The following is a 21,358-nucleotide window of genomic DNA, read 5'->3' as shown; positions in this document are numbered from 1 at the left end:
CTTACCCTTTATGCATAACTCGTGTACCATTCTTTTCATAGAAAGTTGTCTTGTAAATGTTAAACCAAGGTAACTAAAAGCACTTCAATCTGTCCATTTTTTAATTTTACATAATGTACTACCATTTTTAAAAACAACTATTTTTGTTTTACTTTCATTTACTTTAAGTTTATATGTATCGCAAAAAAATGACAAAGTGTCTAACTGTTTTTGTAAACCAGAAACTGTATCTGAAAGGAGAGCAATATCATCTGCAAACATTAAAGATAAAAGTTGTGTCTCAGACGGGTGTAATTGAATTCCTCTTATGCCACTATCATCTAAAATATGTTGTAATTCATCTATATAGAAAGAGAAAAGAATCGGGCTGGCCAAACAACCTTGTTTTAATCCTACTGAACTTAATGTGTAATCACTTCTTTCATTATTACATCTATTACATGCTTTAACGGTTCTATACATACTTTGAAAAGCTATATACAATTTTCCACTGACACCCCCATTTCTAAGTACATTCCAAAGAATTTGTCTATTTACATTATTTATGGTATCAAAACATTTATGAAAATCAATGAATGCAACAAATATCTTTTGTTTTTTATTTTTAACTAGTCTATCGGTTAAAGATTTTAAAATAAATGCATTATCCACAGTTGAGTATCCTGCTTTAAAACCACTCTGGTTTTCAGAAATTTTACTATATATTTGTGCAAAAAAATTCAAACGAGCCACTAAAATCCCACAATATATTTTACCTAAAACATTTTGTAAACTTATACCCCTGTAGTTGTCCACATTGTTTATATCCCCTTTTTTGTGAAGTGTTGTTATTATAGATTCACACCAGGATTCTGGATACTCGCTTGTAGCAAATAGCCGATTAAACAATTTAACAAGTATATGTATAAAGCTATTTATACCGTAAATGAAAAACTCTGGGATAAGATTATCAGGACCTGGTTTTTTACCAGTTTTAATATGCTTTACAGCCATTCTTACTTCATCTTCAGTAATCTCAGAATTAAAAATGTATTGATCAACTTCATTATCTATTTCTTCATTTATCATTTCTAAATTTTCACCAGTATTTTCATCACATTCATAAGGGTTTAGCAGGCCTGTAAAATATTCAAGCCATTCCTGGGTAGAAATATTGTTTACTGTCCTACTTTTCTTGTCAGTCATAGATTTAAGTTTTGACCAAAATGACTTAGGATCATTAACTTTTGCTGTCAGGTCATCAAGGTTTTGTTTATTGTATTCTCGCATCTTCAAATTACACTTGTTTTTAAACTCATTTCGTTTTAAAAGATATCTTTGCAAATTTATGTCAGACCTACAATTCCTATATTGTCTTAACAGTTTATATTTTTGATTTTTTAAAATCTTACAATCTAAATCGAACCATTTTGGTGATGAAGGAAGCTTAAAATATGTCTTTTTTTGAAAATGCTTACCAATATCAGTAAGATATGTACTAAAATTAGATACAATATTATCGATCCAAACTTGAGTGTCCTCAATGGATTTACAAAAGTTCAACATTACATCTTTTGTGAATACTTCACTCAGTTTCTCTTGATAAACATTCTTATCACTATATGGGATTTTGTAAAAGATAAAATTGTTATTCCCTTGGGCATTTAATTTTTCTCTTTCATTTTTATACATTTTCAGCTTTATATTTAATGGAAAATGCTTTGATTCGCTCCTTTCATCAATTTTAAAATCTGTAATATTACTTATCAAATCTTCTGAGCATAATGCATAATCAATTACACTGCAGCCCAAAGTAGAAGTATACGTAAAATGACCATAATTTTTGTCTTGTCCAAAGCGCCCATTCATGATATATAAAGAATACACTTTACACATTTCAATAAAATAATTTACCCTGCGAATTTATAGTCTTATCACAAGATTTACGTATTTCATCAATTGGACTTTGAAAAAATTGGTTATATTCTTCAAGTTGGTTAATATTATGTTCAACATTTAAGCATTCGCTCAATTCACCACATCTTGCATTTAAATCACCCATTATAATAATATTACAGTCTTAGTAATTACTAATGGCAGAGTTTAATACTTCTTCCAATAATGATACACCTTTTAATGTTTTATTACTATAAAAAGGAGAGTCAAGTGGTGGTAAATAGGCAAAAAAAACAATGTATCTTTAGCTAATTTTGTAACAGACTTTGAAATTTTCAATATAATGCCTACTTCACATTCATGGATAACACGTGTAATATATTTAATCAATTCATTTTTTACATGCACGGACATGCCACCCATGGCCCTGCCAAACATCGAATTTCTAACTGCTGGTAAAAAGTAACATTTATGTGACACAAAAATATTATTTGTAAGATCATTATTTTCTTCCCAGATTTCTCCTAATGCAAATATTTCAAAAGTTGACAAATAAAGAATAAAATCATGAAAAAGTGTTTTTGACACAAATCCTTCAATGTTCCAGAAACATAAATTTACTTCTTGTTCATATGGGCTTTGGCCTGATCGTTATTCAACACTAATATGATTAATGTCATTGTTCTGGTTAACTTCCATATCAGAGCTTTCCTGGGTATTTTTACGCCTTGCATTAATAAATGTTCAAGCCCTTTTTCTTCCTCATCTCGTATATGAAGTTTTCCTTTAAGGAAATAGCCTGTTTTTCCATTAAGTTTTAACTCCGCTAATGTGGATCTTTGTCTAGAAGTAAGCTCGTCTGATATACGTACACCATTAATACGCAAATTCTCCCTGCCTTTAAATAGTTTAAACTTACAGTATTGTTCTTTGAATTTAACTATGACCATTCTAGTTTCACTTAGCCGTTTACCTCCCAATCTATAAGCATCTAGTATACAATCTATATTCCAAGTATCATCTGGGCATGCCACTTTCAACACTTTATTCAAAATTGAAGCTTTAAGAGAGATATCTGTTTCTTTCTTTGTTCTCAGATAAGCCAAATATTCTTAAATTATTTCTTATATTTTGTCGCTCAAGCTTTTCAACTGTATCGCCAACCTGATTAAAGATTTCCAATTTCTGTTCACACATTTCATGCATAGTGTCAATATCTAAATGTAGCATTTTTATATCACCACGTAAATGCTCCATATTTGATTCAATTTTATTACAATTGCTTTCTTGGTAACTCTGTTTAATTTCTAAGGCATCTACTCTCCCTTTAACTTCCATGCAAATGTCTTTTACTAGTTTTACATCTGATTTTATTTTTGTCATATCTGACCTAACATTTCGGATTTCGGCTTGCAGTTTTTCGCCATTTTGGTTTATTGCTAATAAAATTTCCTCTTTATCAGTTAAAGGTCCCGGATTTGATTCAACATCTTTGGATAAGAATAGAATTCTTTTATAAAAATGTTTATATATTGGTTGGGACCATAATGCTTCATCAAGAATGCTATGCGTGAATTGGTCTTGTATGTGACAAGGGTGTTTGCTTAATTTCTCTGGTGATAAATCTGCCATTGAACCCATGTCCACTGCCGTGTTTGATAAAAGTGTTCCAACTCCAAGTGTAAATATGAGGCAGAATCTGAACCTGTATTTGAAGCCTCATTTCTCATGACATTTCGACAACTTACACCTCTCCCCGGCCCAAATAGACCAATCCTTATACGATATACTGTTATGTCTATACCCATGTTTATCTCAATTAATGTCAATATATATCAATGCAACTTATTTTACACCTTACAATAGAGTATATTTCTACACATACAATTTTACTGTTATTTACTGTTATCTCACTAGTTGATGACCATCACTGCTGACCACTGGTGCAGAACTATAACTATCAAATACCTTTCTTCTATTGTCTTCTTATTTGCCTTTATAACTTTTTTATCTTTCATATTATTTCTTACATTTTTTTACAGTTCACAGAAGCTCATACCTTCACAAATAATCCAATATAATTTTTGTTTAGATTACTCCAGTAAAATTCACTTATTTTTCAGTTTGTTTTAGAGCCTAAAAAAACACATCCTATATGTACACATGCTATTGACCATTAATTATACATCATGTACATTCCCTTTAATTAAGACAACAGGCATATCATATCATCAACTGAATTTATTTCGTTCAACAAATACCAATTCAGTCATGATTTTTCTTTGTACTATGAGCGTTTTATGATTGTTTTCTTAACCATAGCGAATAAAAAAGACGGCCAGATTACTATCCATTAATAAGTATGTGTCTTAGTAATATGTCAGTACGATTAATGACATACTTTTATTGACTGGTTATTTTCAAGCTCTCTTTACATGGTATCATTTTAATGGAATATTCAAGTATTATACTAAATTAACACATATCTGATCAACTATATCTGTAAAAGAGTATTACAGTCTTAGTTATATAAAATCATATTGAATATTAAATCAAGAAAACAATACGGGGATAAGGTTTTAACTCTAAACGAATTGCTTTCCAATATCTGGTTTCACACTACTGTTTATGACATTATTAGACATCTAGTTAATGAGGTAAAGTAATTTACAATCACGTAATGAAATACAATAAATTAACGTTTTCAATTATACAACTTGTCGTAGGGAATTTAGCACTTTAGAATTTGCTTTCTGTTCAAAAATAGATGTTAAACAAGCTGCATGTCGTCCAAATCATTAAACAATAACAGCAAAATCGAAATATGATATCCCTTTTATTTAAAACAGAAACGTATATATTTTAAAATATAATATTCTTTGCACTGCTCAAAACGAAGATGTTGATATCAAAAACATTAAGTATGGTTCAAAATAACGAATTACAAAGACCTTAACCTCTTCCCACCTAAAGGGACGAATGGTCATACATAAATAAAGATTAATAGATGTCTTGACAATCTAAAAATTAAAAATAAAAATCTAAACTAAATGATTGATCTCTTCAAACAAAACGATTTATCTGTCCTTATAATAGGCAATATCCCTGAATCAAATCAAAACTATTACAATGAATTGTTCATTTTTAAATTCTTTCTCAATTTGCCTTGGCAGTTTGTCTGAAATAAATTCTTTTTTGTGAGGTCTTTGCGAAACTCATTTGATTTGGTGATCTGTTACAAATGTAATGAAGAAGAAAATTAAATACTCTAGAATTGATAGAAATTTAAACGATTTTATTCAGTTAATTATAGAATGCAATTTCAAATGTCAGTTTTGGATCGAAATCTCCATTTTCTCTTCCTTTACAGTTTGCTCATCAACTCAAACTGAAACTGTAACGGTATATACAGTTCATTTGGGGGCTGATTTAAATAATATTGTTTTTATTTGGTTCATACAAACGGGCAAAAAAACGACATTATATGAATTAGCCATCATAACTCAATCTATAGGACAAAGACGAATTTATTTATATACCAATTGCTTAAATTAAAAGAAAACTACTTCATTAATAATATATATAGTTGGGTTTTTTAAAAGGCCGCATTTTTGCGACTTTAGAGCTTTACTGGTTGAGGACGACATCCTATAGCCGCTCGTTCTTGAAATGAACTAGCGGAAAAGATTCGTCATACGAAAGGATCAAATGCTTTGATGAACCAATAGCTTTTAAAGATATATAACTTTTCTCGTTTAGGGTATGACCCACCTAATGCATTACCTCCACTTTGAAGAGTACTCAAATAGGCTAGAACTACTATCAACTGCATTGAAACTGAGGGGCGCGGGTTCAAGCCCCAGAAGAGGCAACTTTTTTTCTTTCTTTTTTTCTCTTTGAACATTATTTGTGTCTCTCAGATCACTCTTGATAAGAAAAAAGTGTTTCATTTTAATTATAAGTTTGTTATTGGTATTTATTGGCTAAATTGTGCCAAATTTATTATCAAATATGGTACCTGATATTTTCAAAGTCTAATAAAATAAAAACTAGACGGTGAAAGTATTCTATATTTGACAAGCGCATCCAATATACATTTAAAAAAAATTATGCAAACTTTGAAAACAGCCCCTGATTTGAGTAATTTTAGGGATATTTTGAATAAGGCCCTCCAAGTAGAAAAATGATCAAACAACTACTTAAAATGGGTGGGGTAGGGTAACATTTATATACATATTTCAAACATTTTGAGTAGAAACAATAATATTGCTTGGTCATTTGTTAGCTGAATGCTATTATTTGTTATTTAAATATTTTCTATAGGAAAACATTATTTCATAATGATTATATAATAGATTAATTAGAGTTTTTCATTTCTGAAAAAGAGCCCTTCTAATAGCCAAGTCTTACTTTAGAAAAATCTCCATAATTCTTAAACCATACGGTAAACTTTGTTTAAATTTTGCATTCTTGTGTCTTTTAAGGTATATAACTGATCTATGTTGTCAATTTTATAGTTCCTTATAGTGCCCATTAGGGGGCTCATACCTTAATAGAATAACAAAGAAAATAAAGTCTTGTTAAAACTATTAGACCAACCAAAATAATTCGTACACAAAGTATTGCTTATTTACATTAAATATTTATTTGTTAACTAAAATAAAGAGAATTGTCACATGCTAAAAAGACAAATTTTCACACTGCAAAAATTACAATAGAGGAATTTCAGATCTCATTTCAGCAAAAATACACAAAAAGTACAAGTAGGTCAAAACCTGACCATATTCCACAACCTTTTCTCGACCATCTATGTTAACGTTATACAAAATTAATCTGATAAAATTTTAAAAAGCTTAAATTTGTATTATAGACAACTTGACTATGCACTGTTACAGTTTTAAGAACCTTTCTGAAAATTCTGAAACAATGTGATTTTTTAAAATCCGATTAAATATATATTTTTTACAGTTAATGCGATGGTGGTTATGAGAAGAACAAGAAAAAGGTTCAAGAACCGTACCGGCCTAGGATCATCTTGAGGTATATTTCATTTACTTGTTTCTATTAACTGCATTGAATCGGAAACGTATCTTTAGCTGTTGAAATAAAATCAATCCATTCTAAACATTACCTTGAAAGCATTTTCACAGTCAATTTGGACAAATCATACGAGATCACTTAATTCAATCGCGTTCGATTAAGTTCTCATTTGGATTTCTTCCGTCTGAGACATATGCTTTATATCTAGTTTATATAATCTTATGACCCTCCTTTGTGGAATTACGGGATTACATGATATCAACTATGTCTGCTGATTTTATATAACATAGTTTCTCTCGAGAGCTTTGTTCATTTCAGAATAACGAAACGTTAAGTCATTTTACACAAATGTACCATAAAATGACAGAAATCTACCATAAAATGACACAAATGCACCATAATAAATGAAGCTTACGGATGTTTTTGTTTATTGCAAATCTTCTTCCAAATACATACAGTTAGTAGAGACGGTCATTATAAGGTTGTAAATAGGCATTAACGTCTACAATCTTTGTGCACATAATTTAAAACAATTTCTGCCATTTCATCCCTAAATGCATCCCTTGAAGCAATCAAAACTGGTTCTATAGTAGTTGTTAAGAAAAACAATTGTCACCGCCGGGCTGGGACAACGCTTGACATTTCTACTTTTTCTAAAGCAAACTAATAACAGGTTTAAACAAATATGTAAAATAATTAAAGAAAACATTGTTTGCCCTTTTAAAAATTAGTTGGTCCATGTTGTTTTGTCCAAGAATAAATAATTTCCATAATATTACATCTGAAACTGTGCACGTGGTCCAGATTTCATACATGTACATCAAAGGACAGGAATAGCTTCTCGATCAGTCCGGGTATGCCCTAAAGGAGTTAGATATCTTTGCCATAATGGGATTTTATATTCATCTAGAAGAAGAGTATTTTTTCATTCTGTATAAAATCTTTAAACGTTCACATACAGTAGTCAAACGTACCTATGAATACCAACTCAAATTTGTGTGTGTGCCAAAATTCAAATATTTCATACATAAGCGCTTATCCCGAACTATTCAAAGTTAACATCATGCATTGTATAATCGATTTTAAAGCCATGTGTGAATTCATATAATTCTCGTTTGAACACAAATGAAATGATCGGCATTAATTTTTTGTCTTGATATATTGCTTCAGTTATAAATGTTATAATTAACAGCTTTACTTCAAAAGAAGAGGGGGCTAAATAACACACTGGCAGATAATGTCATTGACTTTTAATTTCGAAAATTTCTTCCGGAAACCCTCACGAGTGAGAGTTATTCTGCAGTAAATCAATTAGCAGAGATTTGCGAGGATATTCTCGTAGCATTAAGAGCTTTGTCAGGTGTCTAGTGATATTATATTCACCATTAAAATGGTGCTAAAAGAGAGTGTTAGATAATACTCTTTTTCTTTTTTTAAAAGACGCATTATGCCTCAGAAAACCATAATAATATATAATAATATATATAGTTGGGTTTTTTAAAAGGCCGCATTGCGACTTTAGAGCTTTACTGGTTGAGGACGACATCCTATAGCCGCTCGTTCTTGGAATGAACTAGCGGAAAAGATTCGTCATACGAAAGGATCCAATGCTTTGATGAACCAATAGCTTTTAAAGATATATAACTTTTCTCGTTTAGGGTATGACCCACCTAATGCATTACCTCCACTTTGAAGAGTACTCAAATAGGCTAGAACTACTATCAACTGCATTGAAACTGAGGGGCGCGGGTTCAAGCCCCAGAAGAGGCAACTTTTTTTCTTTCTTTTTTTCTCTTTGAACATTATTTGTGTCTCTCAGATCACTCTTGATAAGAAAAAAAGTGTTTCATTTTAATTATAAGTTTGTTATTGGTATTTATTGGCTAAATTGTGCCAAATTTATTATCAAATATGGTACCTGATATTTTCAAAGTCTAATAAAATAAAAACTAGACGGTGAAAGTATTCTATATTTGACAAGCGCATCCAATATACATTTAAAAAAATTATGCAAACTTTGAAAACAGCCCCTGATTTGAGTAATTTTAGGGATATTTTGAATAAGGCCCTCCAAGTAGAAAAATGATCAAACAACTACTTAAAATGGGTGGGGTAGGGTAACATTTATATACATATTTCAAACATTTTGAGTAGAAACAATAATTTTGCTTGGTCATTTGTTAGCTGAATGCTATTATTTGTTTCTTAAATATTTTCTATAGGAAAATATTATTTCATAATGATTATATAATAGATTAATTAGAGTTTTTTATTTCTGAAAAAGAGCCCTTCTAATAGCCAAGTCTTACTTTAGAAAAATCTCCATAATTCTTAAACCATACGGTAAACTTTGTTTAAATTTTGCATTCTTGTGTCTTTTAAGGTATATAACTGATCTATGTTGTCAATTTTATAGTTCCTTATAGTGCCCATTAGGGGGCTCATACCTTAATAGAATAACAAAGAAAATAAAGTCTTGTTAAAACTATTAGACCAACCAAAATAATTCGTACACAAAGTATTGCTTATTTACATTAAATATTTATTTGTTAACTAAAATAAAGAGAATTGTCACATGCTAAAAAGACAAATTTTCACACTGCAAAAATTACAATAGAGGAATTTCAGATCTCATTTCAGCAAAAATACACAAAAAGTACAAGTAGGTCAAAACCTGACCATATTCCACAACCTTTTCTCGACCATCTATGTTAACGTTATACAAAATTAATCTGATAAAATTTTAAAAAGCTTAAATTTGTATTATAGACAACTTGACTATGCACTGTTACAGTTTTAAGAACCTTTCTGAAAATTCTGAAACAATGTGATTTTTTAAAATCCGATTAAATATATATTTTTTACAGTTAATGCGATGGTGATTATGAGAAGAACAAGAAAAAGGTTCAAGAACCGTGCCGGCCTAGGATCATCTTGAGGTATATTTCATTTACTTGTTTCTATTAACTGCATTGAATCGGAAACGTATCTTTAGCTGTTGAAATAAAATCAATCCATTCTAAACATTACCTTGAAAGCATTTTCACAGTCAATTTGGACAAATCATACGAGATCACTTAATTCAATCGCGTTCGATTAAGTTCTCATTTGGATTTCTTCCGTCTGAGACATATGCTTTATATCTAGTTTATATAATCTTATGACCCTCCTTTGTGGAATTTCGGGATTACATGATATCAACTATGTCTGCTGATTTTATATAACATAGTTTCTCTCGAGAGCTTTGTTCATTTCAGAATAACGAAACGTTAAGTCATTTTACACAAATGTACCATAAAAATGACAGAAAAATCTACCATAAAATGACACAAAAAATGCACCATAATAAATGAAGCTTACGGATGTTTTTTGTTTATTGGCAAATCTTCTTCCAAATACATACAGTTAGTAGAGACGGTCATTATAAGGTTGTAAATAGGCATTAACGTCCTCAATCTTTGTGCACCATAATTTAAAACAATTTCTGCCATTTCATCCCCTAAATGCATCCCTTGAAGCAATCAAACTGGTTCTATAGTAGTTTGTTAAGAAAAAACAATTGTCACCGCCGGCTGGGACAACGCTTGACATTTCTACTTTTTCTAAAGCAAACTAATAACAGGTTTAAAAATATGTAAAATTTTAAAGAAAACATTGTTTGCCCTTTTAAAAATTAGTTGGTCATGTTGTTTTGTCCAAGAATAAATAATTTCCCATAATATTACATCTGAAACTGTGCACGTGGTCCAGATTTCATACATGTACATCAAAGGACAGGAATAGCTTCTCGATCAGTCCGGGTATGCCCTTAAGGAGTTAGATATCTTTGCCATAATGGGATTTTATATTTTCATCTAGAAGAGAAGAGTATTTTTTCATTCTGTATAAAATCTTTAAAACGTTCACATACAGTAGTCAAACGTACCTATGAATACCAACTCAAAATTTGTGTGATGTGCCAAAATTCAAATATTTCATACATAAGCGCTTATCCCGAACTATTCAAAGTTAACATCATGCATTGTATAATCGATTTTAAAGCCATGTGTGAATTCATATAATTCTCGTTTGAACACAAATGAAATGATCGGCATTAATTTTTTGTCTTGATATATTGCTTCAGTTATAAATGTTATAATTAACAGCTTTACTTCAAAAAGAAGAGTGGGCTAAATAAACACACTGGCAGATAATGTCATTGACTTTTAATTTCGAAAATTTCTTCCGGAAACCCTCACGAGTGAGAGTTATTCTGCAGTAAATCAATTAGCAGAGATTTGCGAGGATATTCTCGTAGCATTAAGAGCTTTGGTCAGGTGTCTAGTGATATTATATTCACCATTAAAATGGTGCTAAAAGAGAGTGTTAGATAATACTCTTTTTTCTTTTTTTTAAAAGACGCATTATGCCTCAGAAAAACCATAATAATATATAATAATGTATAATAGTTGGTTTTTTAAAAGGCCGCATTGCGACTTTAGAGCTTTACTGGTTGAGGACGACATCCTATAGCCGCTCGTTCTTGGAATGAACTAGCGGAAAAGATTCGTCATGACGAAAGGATCCAATGCTTTGATGAACCAATAGCTTTTAAGAGATATATAACTTTTCTCGTTTAGGGTATGACCCACCTAATGCATTACCTCCACTTTGAAGAGTACTCAAATAGGCTAGAACTACTATCAACTGCATTGAAACCTGAGGGGCGCGGGTTCAAGCCCCAGAAGAGGCAACTTTTTTTCTTTCTTTTTTTCTCTTTGAACATTATTTGTGTCTCTCAGATCACTCTTGATAAGAAAAAAGTGTTTCATTTTAATTATAAGTTTGTTATTGGTATTTATTGGCTAAATTGTGCCAAATTTATTATCAAATATGGTACCTGAATATTTTCAAAGTCTAATAAAATAAAAACTAGACGGTGAAAGTATTCTATATTTGACAAGCGCATCCAATATACATTAAAAAAAATTATGCAAACTTTGAAAACAGCCCCTGATTTGAGTAATTTTAGGGATATTTGAATAAGGCCCTCCAAGTAGAAAAATGATCAAACAACTACTTAAAATGGGTGGGGTAGGGTAACATTTATATACATATTTCAAACATTTTGAGTAGAAACAATAATTTTGCTTGGTCACTTGTTAGCTGAATGCTATTATTTGTTTCTTAAATATTTTCTATAGGAAAACATTATTTCATAATGATTATATAATAGATTAATTAGAGTTTTTTATTTCTGAAAAAGAGCCCTTCTAATAGCCAAGTCTTACTTTAGAAAAATCTCCATAATTCTTAAACCATACGGTAAACTTTGTTTAAATTTTGCATTCTTGTGTCTTTTTAAGGTATATAACTGATCTATGTTGTCAATTTTATAGTTCCTTAAGTGCCCATTAGGGGCTCATACCTTAATAGAATAACAAAGAAAATAAAGTCTTGTTAAAACTATTAGACCAACCAAAATAATTCGTACACAAAGTATTGCTTATTTACATTAAATATTTATTTGTTAACTAAAATAAAGAGAATTGTCCACATGCTAAAAATACAAATTTTTCACACTGCAAAAAATTACAATAGAGGAATTTCAGATCTCATTTCAGCAAAAAATACACAAAAATTACAAGTAGGTCAAACCTGACCATATCCACAACCTTTTCTCGACCATCTATGTTAACGTTATAACAAAATTAATCTGATAAAATTTTAAAAAAGCTTAAATTTGTATTATAGACAACTTGAACTATGCACTGTTACAGTTTTTAAGAAACCTTTCTGAAAATTCTGAAACAATGTGATTTTTTTAAAATCCGATTAAATATATATTTTTTACAGTTAATGCGATGGTGGTTATGAGAAAGAACAAGAAAAAGGTTCAAGAACCGTGCCGGCCTAGGATCATCTTGAGGTATATCATTTACTTGTTTCTATTAACTGCATTGAATCGGAAACGTATCTTTAGCTGTTGAAATAAAATCAATTCCATTCTAAACATTACCTTGAAAGCATTTTCACAGTCAAATTGGACAAAGCATACGAGATCACTTAATTCAATCGCGTTCGATTAAGTTCTCATTTAGATTTTCTTCCGTCTGAGACATATGCTTTATATCTAGTTTATATAATCTTATGTCCCTCCATTGTGGAATTACGGGATTACAAGATATCTGCTGATTTAATATCACTTAGTTTCTCTCGAGAGCTTTGTTCATTTCAGAATAACGAAACGTTAAGTCATTTTACACAAATGTACCATAAAATGACAGAAATCTACCATAAAATGACACAAATGCACCATAATAAATGAAGCTTACGGATGTTTTTGTTTATTGCAATTCTTCTTCCAAATACATACAGTAAGTAGAGACGGTCATTATAAGGTTGTAAAAAGGCATTAACGTCCTCAATCTTTGTGCACATAATTTAAAACAATTTCTGCCATTTCATCCCTAAATGCATCCCTTGAAGCAATCAAAACTGGTTCTATAGTAGTTGTTAAGAAAAACAATTGTCACCGCCGGGCTGGGACAACGCTTGACATTTCTACTTTTTTCTAAAGCAAACTAATAACAGGTTTAAACAAATTTGTAAAATAATTAATGAAAAACATTGTTTGCCCTTTTAAAAAATAGTTGGTCCATGTTGTTTTGTCCAAGAATAAATAATTTCCATAATATTACATCTGAAACTGTGCACATGGTCCAGATTTCATACATGTACATCAAAGGACAGGAATAGCTTCTCGATCAGTCCAGGTATGCCCTAAAGGAGTTAGATATCTTTGCCATAATGGGATTTTATATTCATCTAGAAGAAGAGTATTTTTTCATTCTGTATAAAATCTTTAACGTTCACATACAGTAGTCAAACGTACCTTTGAATATCAACCAACTCAAATTTGTGTGTGTGCCAAAATTCAAATATTTCATACATAAGCGCTTATCCCGAACTATTCAAAGTTAACATCATGCATTACATAATCGATTTTAAAGCCATGTGTGAATTCATATAATTCTCGTTTGAACACAAATGATCGGCATTAATTTTTTGTCTTGATATATATATCTTCAGTTATAAATGTTATAATTAATAGCTTTACTTCAAAAGAAGAGGGGGCTAAATAACACACTGGCAGATAATGTCATTGACTTTTAATTTCGAAAATTTCTTCCGGAAACCCTCACGAGTGAGAGTTATTCTGCAGTAAATCAATGAGCAGAGATTTGCGAGGATATTCTCGTAGCATTAAGAGCTTTGTCAGGTGTCTAGTGATATTATATTCACCATTAAAATGGTGCTAAAAGAGAATGTTAGATGATACTCTTTTTCTTTTTTTAAAAGACGCATTATGCCTCAGAAAACCATACATTTTTTTAAAAATTCTTTAGAATTTATAGTGATTTAAAAATGGGTTAAGAATACGTTGCAATTTATAAAAATAGTGCTGAACATGCAGTTATGTGTCGAAAAGGAAAGTAGTATTTTGACTTCCATACACAATATTAATACCTATTGCTAAAATAGCAAAAGAAGCAAACATAGTTCATCTATATGACAAATGATTAAGATTTTTGGAAACTGTAACAATATATCAAAAATAATAATAATATTAATAATAATAATAAGCTTTTGAGCAAAAAAATAAATGATAACATTTTTGAGGCATAATGTGCCTTAAAGTTTAAAGACAGCTTCTACGTGTTCTATTCTAATTCATAGACAATAATTGCAATTGAATCGCAAAAAAATATTGATGAAAAAGCATCAAACGAATCAGAGTTATTTTAATGTTATGATTGATATTTGTAAGGAGATGAAATATCGACGTCTCACCAGCAACTAAGCAAAAAAATGGAACAAAACATCAACTAAGAAAAAGAGGAAGATTTAACATGCTAAATTAAACAGTTTGATGCTTTTTTGATCACGTAAAAATTAATAAATTTCTAGAATAAAAATACGTTATAGTGTGATAAGATGATATTAATAAAGACGCTGGTTTGACCCTTGCGAACGACTGTTGACCTTTATTTACCACAACTTGTCAATGATCTTTATAATATCTCTTGATACTGTTACCACATACTGTGTGAAAAACAGTGTGATACCTTAATATCATGTACAAGAAGTGCAAGATTGTAAGTGTGAAGTTCTCTGAAAGTTGATGAAAATATATAAAGCCTTTCAGATTATAAGTTTACTGAAAAGTCAAATATCACGACACCAAGGACATTCAATATCATAATACATGGCATTGGCAGCATTGAATGAATAATATAAAATAAAATTTAAAGCATTTGCCAAGAAAAATAAGCTTAGATTAATTAAGATACTTTGAGCAAAAAAAAATAAACAAAAAAACAAAACAAAAAACAAAACAAAAACAAACTGATGAACACTAATACATCAAAAAGATTTTGAATAAAATCCATAAAAAAAATCCAAATTAATGTGAATTAGGACGCTTTGCCAAAACACGACATTATTGTGTTGATTCTTATTAGTAAGCGTAAACATAATACTGGTCTTACAAATACTATTATGTTACAGTCTGAAAGACTGCATCCCAGTCTCGCAAAGCTTCAATGGTGTTTCTTGGAGCCCTTTGACAGACAGACAGTGCCAACAATGTAAAATACAAACATACATTTAACATTACAAAATTAATAAATCAGAATGTGATTCTTACCAGCTTTTCGTTTTCATCTTCTATATCTAGACGCGAAGCAATACAGTTTCTTGTCTTCACAAATGTTTTCCGCTGGGCTCTCTCCGTAACATTGTGGATAAAAATACCAGCTATATTTACACACAGGTAGAGGATACCATTTGCCAATAGCTGAAAATATAAAACAGAACGATGATTAATCGGTTTATATTAAGCATATCATAAACAAATTTCATCATCATCATCATTATTATCATCATAACACTTTGACTTTCAGTTTGTCATCAAGTTATAACGAGTATACATTCAAAGGACATAACGTTTTATAAATTATTGATAAAACATGGTATAACAACAAAAATAGCAACAACAATAATAATAACAACAACAACAACAACAACAACAACAACAGCCACAATCACAACCACAACAATAGCTGTAACAAAAACAACAACGCCAATAGCAAATAATGGCTCAGATTGTTTCAAGACTAAAAACAGAAAGTACGACGCTCACGATGCTTAGGCTGCGATTTTTTTATCTCATTATTTTATCAATTCTCTAACAAAACTATGGCAAAAAGTCAAAACTACAACGTTCTTCTTATCTTTAAACAGTTTGTATATAATGAAATATGACAAAACATGTCTGTATACAAAATTCTCCGCGTGCGATCCACGTGTTCGCGATCTGGATCTCACCGTTCCCGTGGTGTCGCGAGATATTTAGTTTTGAAACAAAGACTGCCCCGTGTTATCATAGTGATAACGTGCCAGCAAGTTGAATTTTATGTTCAACAAATGATTTATCTAAACAATAAATGTTCAAACCATTTAACAAGAACATTTTTTCAGGCAGGCAATTGTATCTATGCGTACTTAATTTGGAATTTCCAGTCTGGGGCTTTGTTAAATTTCTTAAAATATTGCTGAATTGACATATCTTTGAAAAAAATGGAAGTTTAATAAATTTAGTCCTCTGAAAAAGAAACATCCAATTTTTTCTTACAAATCAATCAGGATTGTTTTTTAATACCACTCCGACACACATTTACAATAACATCTAATTCGAAGATCATTATCAAGAAAAAAAAACAAAACAACCATTATTTTACCCTTCAAGCACATCAGATAAACATTGTTAGTGTCTGTCTGATAGTCTCAAATGATAAAACTGTGAAAAATAAAAGAAAATGAAAAAAAAATAAATAAAAAATATAAACGTTTCGCTGTAAAGCTTTCGGCAGCCTTGAGGTATCAAACATGTGTACTAAAAATAAGAAAACAGTTTCTCATAACAAGAAGGAATCTTCCTCCCATTGAAACAGTAATTGTATGTAAAAATGATTTAAAAGTCCCTTCGGAATTCCTAACGTCGTTTGTTTATAATGCCATAAATGGATTTTATTACAGCATCGCCATTGTAAGAGATCATCGACATTAATTCGACTTTAACACGAACCTGTAGGTGATAATGTAGCATCACAAAGAATGTAAATCTTAGGTTTATGACCTCCAAAGGATTTGTACATATATCAGGCTTACAAATGGATGTTTTTAGTTTTGTTCTGTCTGAGTCAATAGTTTACGACTATTAAAGGAACGCCATAAAAGACTTCATTCGTAACGTAAGAAATTAACAAAATAAAAAGAAAACTAAAAATCATCTACCAAGAAAAAAATATTTCAGGCTCTGTTTGATTCTGTTTGATTCATCCTATTTATGGACGGGTATGTTTGATAAAGTTTACCTCCTTAAAATCACCGTCTTTAGTAAATCCCCAACTATAAAACATAAAAATCGTTTTTCATTTAGCCCTATATTTGTTATTTAAGAATAATATGCAATAGTTTATTAATTTAAATCGATTTCGAAAAAAATTAAATATCCTGGAAAGTTAAAGCCTTTAACCATTGCCCCCATTCATTGCCGTGAAATCAGATTCAATTCTGAAATTGAATTCATATTAATGAGGAAATTATTCAGGCTATCTACATCGGACTGATGCCTATGACCATACACCTTTAAATACCCGGGGTCTTATCATATTCGAGGGGTAACATTTTAATTATACTATTTAATGAATTGAAAAAGAGTGACTGTTTTTTCGCTTTGTATAAGTCTGTAACCAGACATATTCGAATAATATTTTACAGTATCTTAACAAACCATGTGCTTGTATATTTATAGACAAATGTTTAGAAACGTGTTGGGTGCATCTTATCACTTTTAATTGTAGATAAGAGAATTCTCCTTGATAATGTGCATAAAATGCAGGTGTTTCATTTCAGTGTTGAAAATAATTTAACACTTTTATGACTTTATAATATTTATATCAACGAATGTCTGGTATTATAACTAGCATACACAGCACGTTTCTTTTAGGTTTTGCAAGTTATTTCTTTCCATTTATTTTTAGATGTTAACATAATTTAAGCTTCGTTTCAGTAGCATGACTAATATATATTTTATTTAAATGTTTTATCCAAAGTAAAAGTTGATTTCTTTTGCAAAATCAATAAATCTTTGTATTTGATTGTGTTGATTTTTTGTGTGTATTTATATGATCATTGAAGAAAACTTATTTATATAATGAGTGAGTATTAAACAAAGCATTCAAAGGCAGAAATGTAATAAAATAAAGAACTTATAACATGTGATACTCAATATAAATTGTTAATTTTTCTGCCAAGAAGATTCGTTTTTCAATTTGCTGATAACAATTTATTTACTTAACTACTTAAAATATGAAAAAAAAAACAAGATCAACAACAAAGGCCGACATTCAATGAATACATCCCCAAACAAAAAACAACCACAAAGAGCCAAGCAGGACACCAAACAGCACAGGGCACATGGGCAAAAACAACATTTTGTACAATATGCCTTCAAAGATATTCAAGCTAATTATAATATATTCGGTGGAAATTGTAATATGCATTTGATTATACAAGGACATCACTTATTACCGGCATAGATAGATATTCCCAAAGACATTTACAAGGTTAGCTGTACTTGTTCTTATTCCCAATAGACACATCGTGTTCATTATTATTCAAATATATTCCTAAATGTGCAACAAGAAATCTGAAGCTTGGCAAAATGACAAGGAACCACATCATTTGACCACGTGTATTAAAATTATGGCTTATATAATTTCGAAATTGTTGTGAAGACACAAGGACTGCTTCACTGTATAACTAGTGATCCTTTTATGAATTCTGACGAACATTCATATTTTCAGGTCGATTGTGACGAAAGTTATTTGCTTATTTTAATCACTACCGAGTCCAATTTCAGGAACAAGCAATTACTACGACTCCAAAACGAGAATCTTAACTAGTCCTTTTTTGTTCAATAGTACTGACGCAAATAGGAATCCATGATTATTTTCCATATCATACTTTTTTGCGAGCCGTAGAGGATCAAACGATTATTGTTACATATGTTTTATTTTAAATATGAAATTATTGTGACCAAAGTAGAATTAATAATAATGATTATGATGACGGTAACGAATATTATAAAAATAGAAAAAATAATAATAACAATAATAATAATAATAATACTGATAATAATAATAATAATAATAATAATAATAATAATAATAATACAGACCAAAATAAACAGACAAATAATTAAAACAACAAGATGGCATTGATCTTTGACTGAAAGTCTTTAAAATATCGATCTCGTAATCAAATATCTATAACGTAGCATAGGGTTTTTGTGTCAAAACAAGCAACATTAGAACTACAGAACGGTCAATACCGTCTGCCAAATCTTAATATATTTGCTTAAGGCTATAGACGTCTTTAATTATTGTTGAGACAAGATCATGAGACCTTTCAATTGACTACTTAAACATTATTACAGCTATGTGTCAGTCTACTTCTTCAGAATGATATACCTCGCTGATCCACCCCGTAGACAAAAACATGACTTGTTGGCAAGAGAAGTGATGTCGTAATAGCTAAGATAGTAACATTTTCTGCGCGGGTGGACAAGCTCACGGTTTATTCAGGATTATTTGTTGATTACAATCAACCGCGTTCTTTACTTTTACAGGACACTACTTTTCTAATATATGTACAATATATTTCAAAGTAAAAATAAGTAATCATAATGCAACAGGGTTCACTGAGTGCTGATTCATTTTTTTTTATCTCGAAATATTTCGAGAAACACATTAAAATAATCCTTTAACATGCACTTATTATCAAAGGATTATTAAAACTTAACAACTTAAAAGAACATGTCAGGAATACTTGTTTATTCTGACTTGTACGATTATGCAGCTTTCAACAATGCACTCTTTGCAAGCTTGCCAAACTTCCAAGATCTGCTATTGTTCATTGTTTACACTCGTGAAAATTTACTAGAATTTAACTGTTTATGTTTGATCATAATAGTTTTTATGCTAGAAAAAAGCTTTGAAGTGTTTTTGTCTTAAGAATAATAGCATTTTTGGTCCTTTTTCCTAGACTGAGGCACTTATGCTGTAAGTGCAGTAATCAGACAACCTTGTGTTAGATACAAAACTCTGTTTGGTTATACAAGCCTGTCTGGTCTCAAGTATCAAATATTCTCTGAACGCATAATTTGCTTTGGTTCTTACACTCCTACAAAAACTTATGCAGCTATATTCTTGTGAATAAAAAAACAAGAAGGCTTTTTTTATTTAATTACTAAGATGCACATCAAAACAAAACTGATATCCGACTGCCAAGACATTTCTTCTACAACATTAGAGAAACAGTGATGCTTGCGTACTTTATAAACGGGCAAAAATCCAGTTTGTTTCCATCTAAAATATAGTCATAAGTAGTCTTATAGTACTGCCATTTGTAACGTAGCTTTTCTTTGGACAATCGTGACGGTTATATAACTTCCATTTTTTAATTTTTCACTTAGTATTACCGTCCATGTACAAACTCAATCAAACCGAGCCTGCAACATTTTCAATTATGTCTTGTTGGGCTTTCTTTAGGGATTCTTTATTTCTCTCTATTTTATATACACGACTGCTGTCAATTTATGAATAAATCTCACTTTTTTCTATCAAAAAAGAAGTTGTTGTATTATAAATTAGTTATAAAGATTCCTGACAGGTAATATGGCCTTACATAAACGGTTGTTTGCAATATTACCATCGCATAGCGGCTCGGGCTATATTTCCAAACAACCGTTTATATAGGGCCACATAATCTGTCATAAATCTTTATAACTAATGATATAAAGATATAAATAGACCTTGGTCACAAGTTATCATATAAAGTTATAAACAGACGTTCTTTGTAAAATTTATTTATCAGTAGTTATATGAAATTATAAAAAGACGTTCTTTCTAAAATACAGTAGTTGTCAGTAATAAAATAAAGTTATAAATAAATATGTTTGCAAGCTGTAGCAATAAAACAATATTAACTCTACAGTCTGTATTAAAATTGACATAAACACCGACGCAAAATAATATAATGGCAGCAATATAAACCGTCATACCTAACCTTAGCATTCTTGTAGACATTTATAAGGTTAGCATTGATTCAGTATTGTACTTTACCAAATTCCCGACAGACACAAATAGTTCATCATTATTCAAATATACTCCTTAATGTGCAGCAAGAAAAACAAATGAAAATCAAACAAAAAGAATCAACGGCCAATCGTATGCCAACATTACCGATATATTCTAAATTAAAAAAGCCAAAACGTGATCTGACTGGTTTTGCTCTCTATTAAACCTCGACAATATTTGAATATCACATACAAAAT

General features: G+C 30.4%; 1 protein-coding gene across 1 annotated transcript in view; it reads right to left on the bottom strand.

Annotated features, from left to right (window-relative positions):
* LOC132712910 (Ca(2+)/calmodulin-responsive adenylate cyclase-like) overlaps positions 1-21,358 on the bottom strand; it is a 164,151-nt gene that overhangs the window by 59,695 nt on the left and 83,098 nt on the right. The window contains 1 exon segment of the mRNA XM_060695344.1: positions 15,605-15,754. Within this exon segment, the coding sequence (XP_060551327.1) occupies positions 15,605-15,754 (150 nt within the window).

Source organism: Ruditapes philippinarum, unplaced genomic scaffold (assembly GCF_026571515.1).
Source record: "Ruditapes philippinarum isolate M1 unplaced genomic scaffold, ASM2657151v2 ctg313_1_1_1_1, whole genome shotgun sequence".
Taxonomy (NCBI): domain Eukaryota; kingdom Metazoa; phylum Mollusca; class Bivalvia; order Venerida; family Veneridae; genus Ruditapes; species Ruditapes philippinarum.
This window is presented reverse-complemented; position numbering and strand designations above follow the sequence as displayed.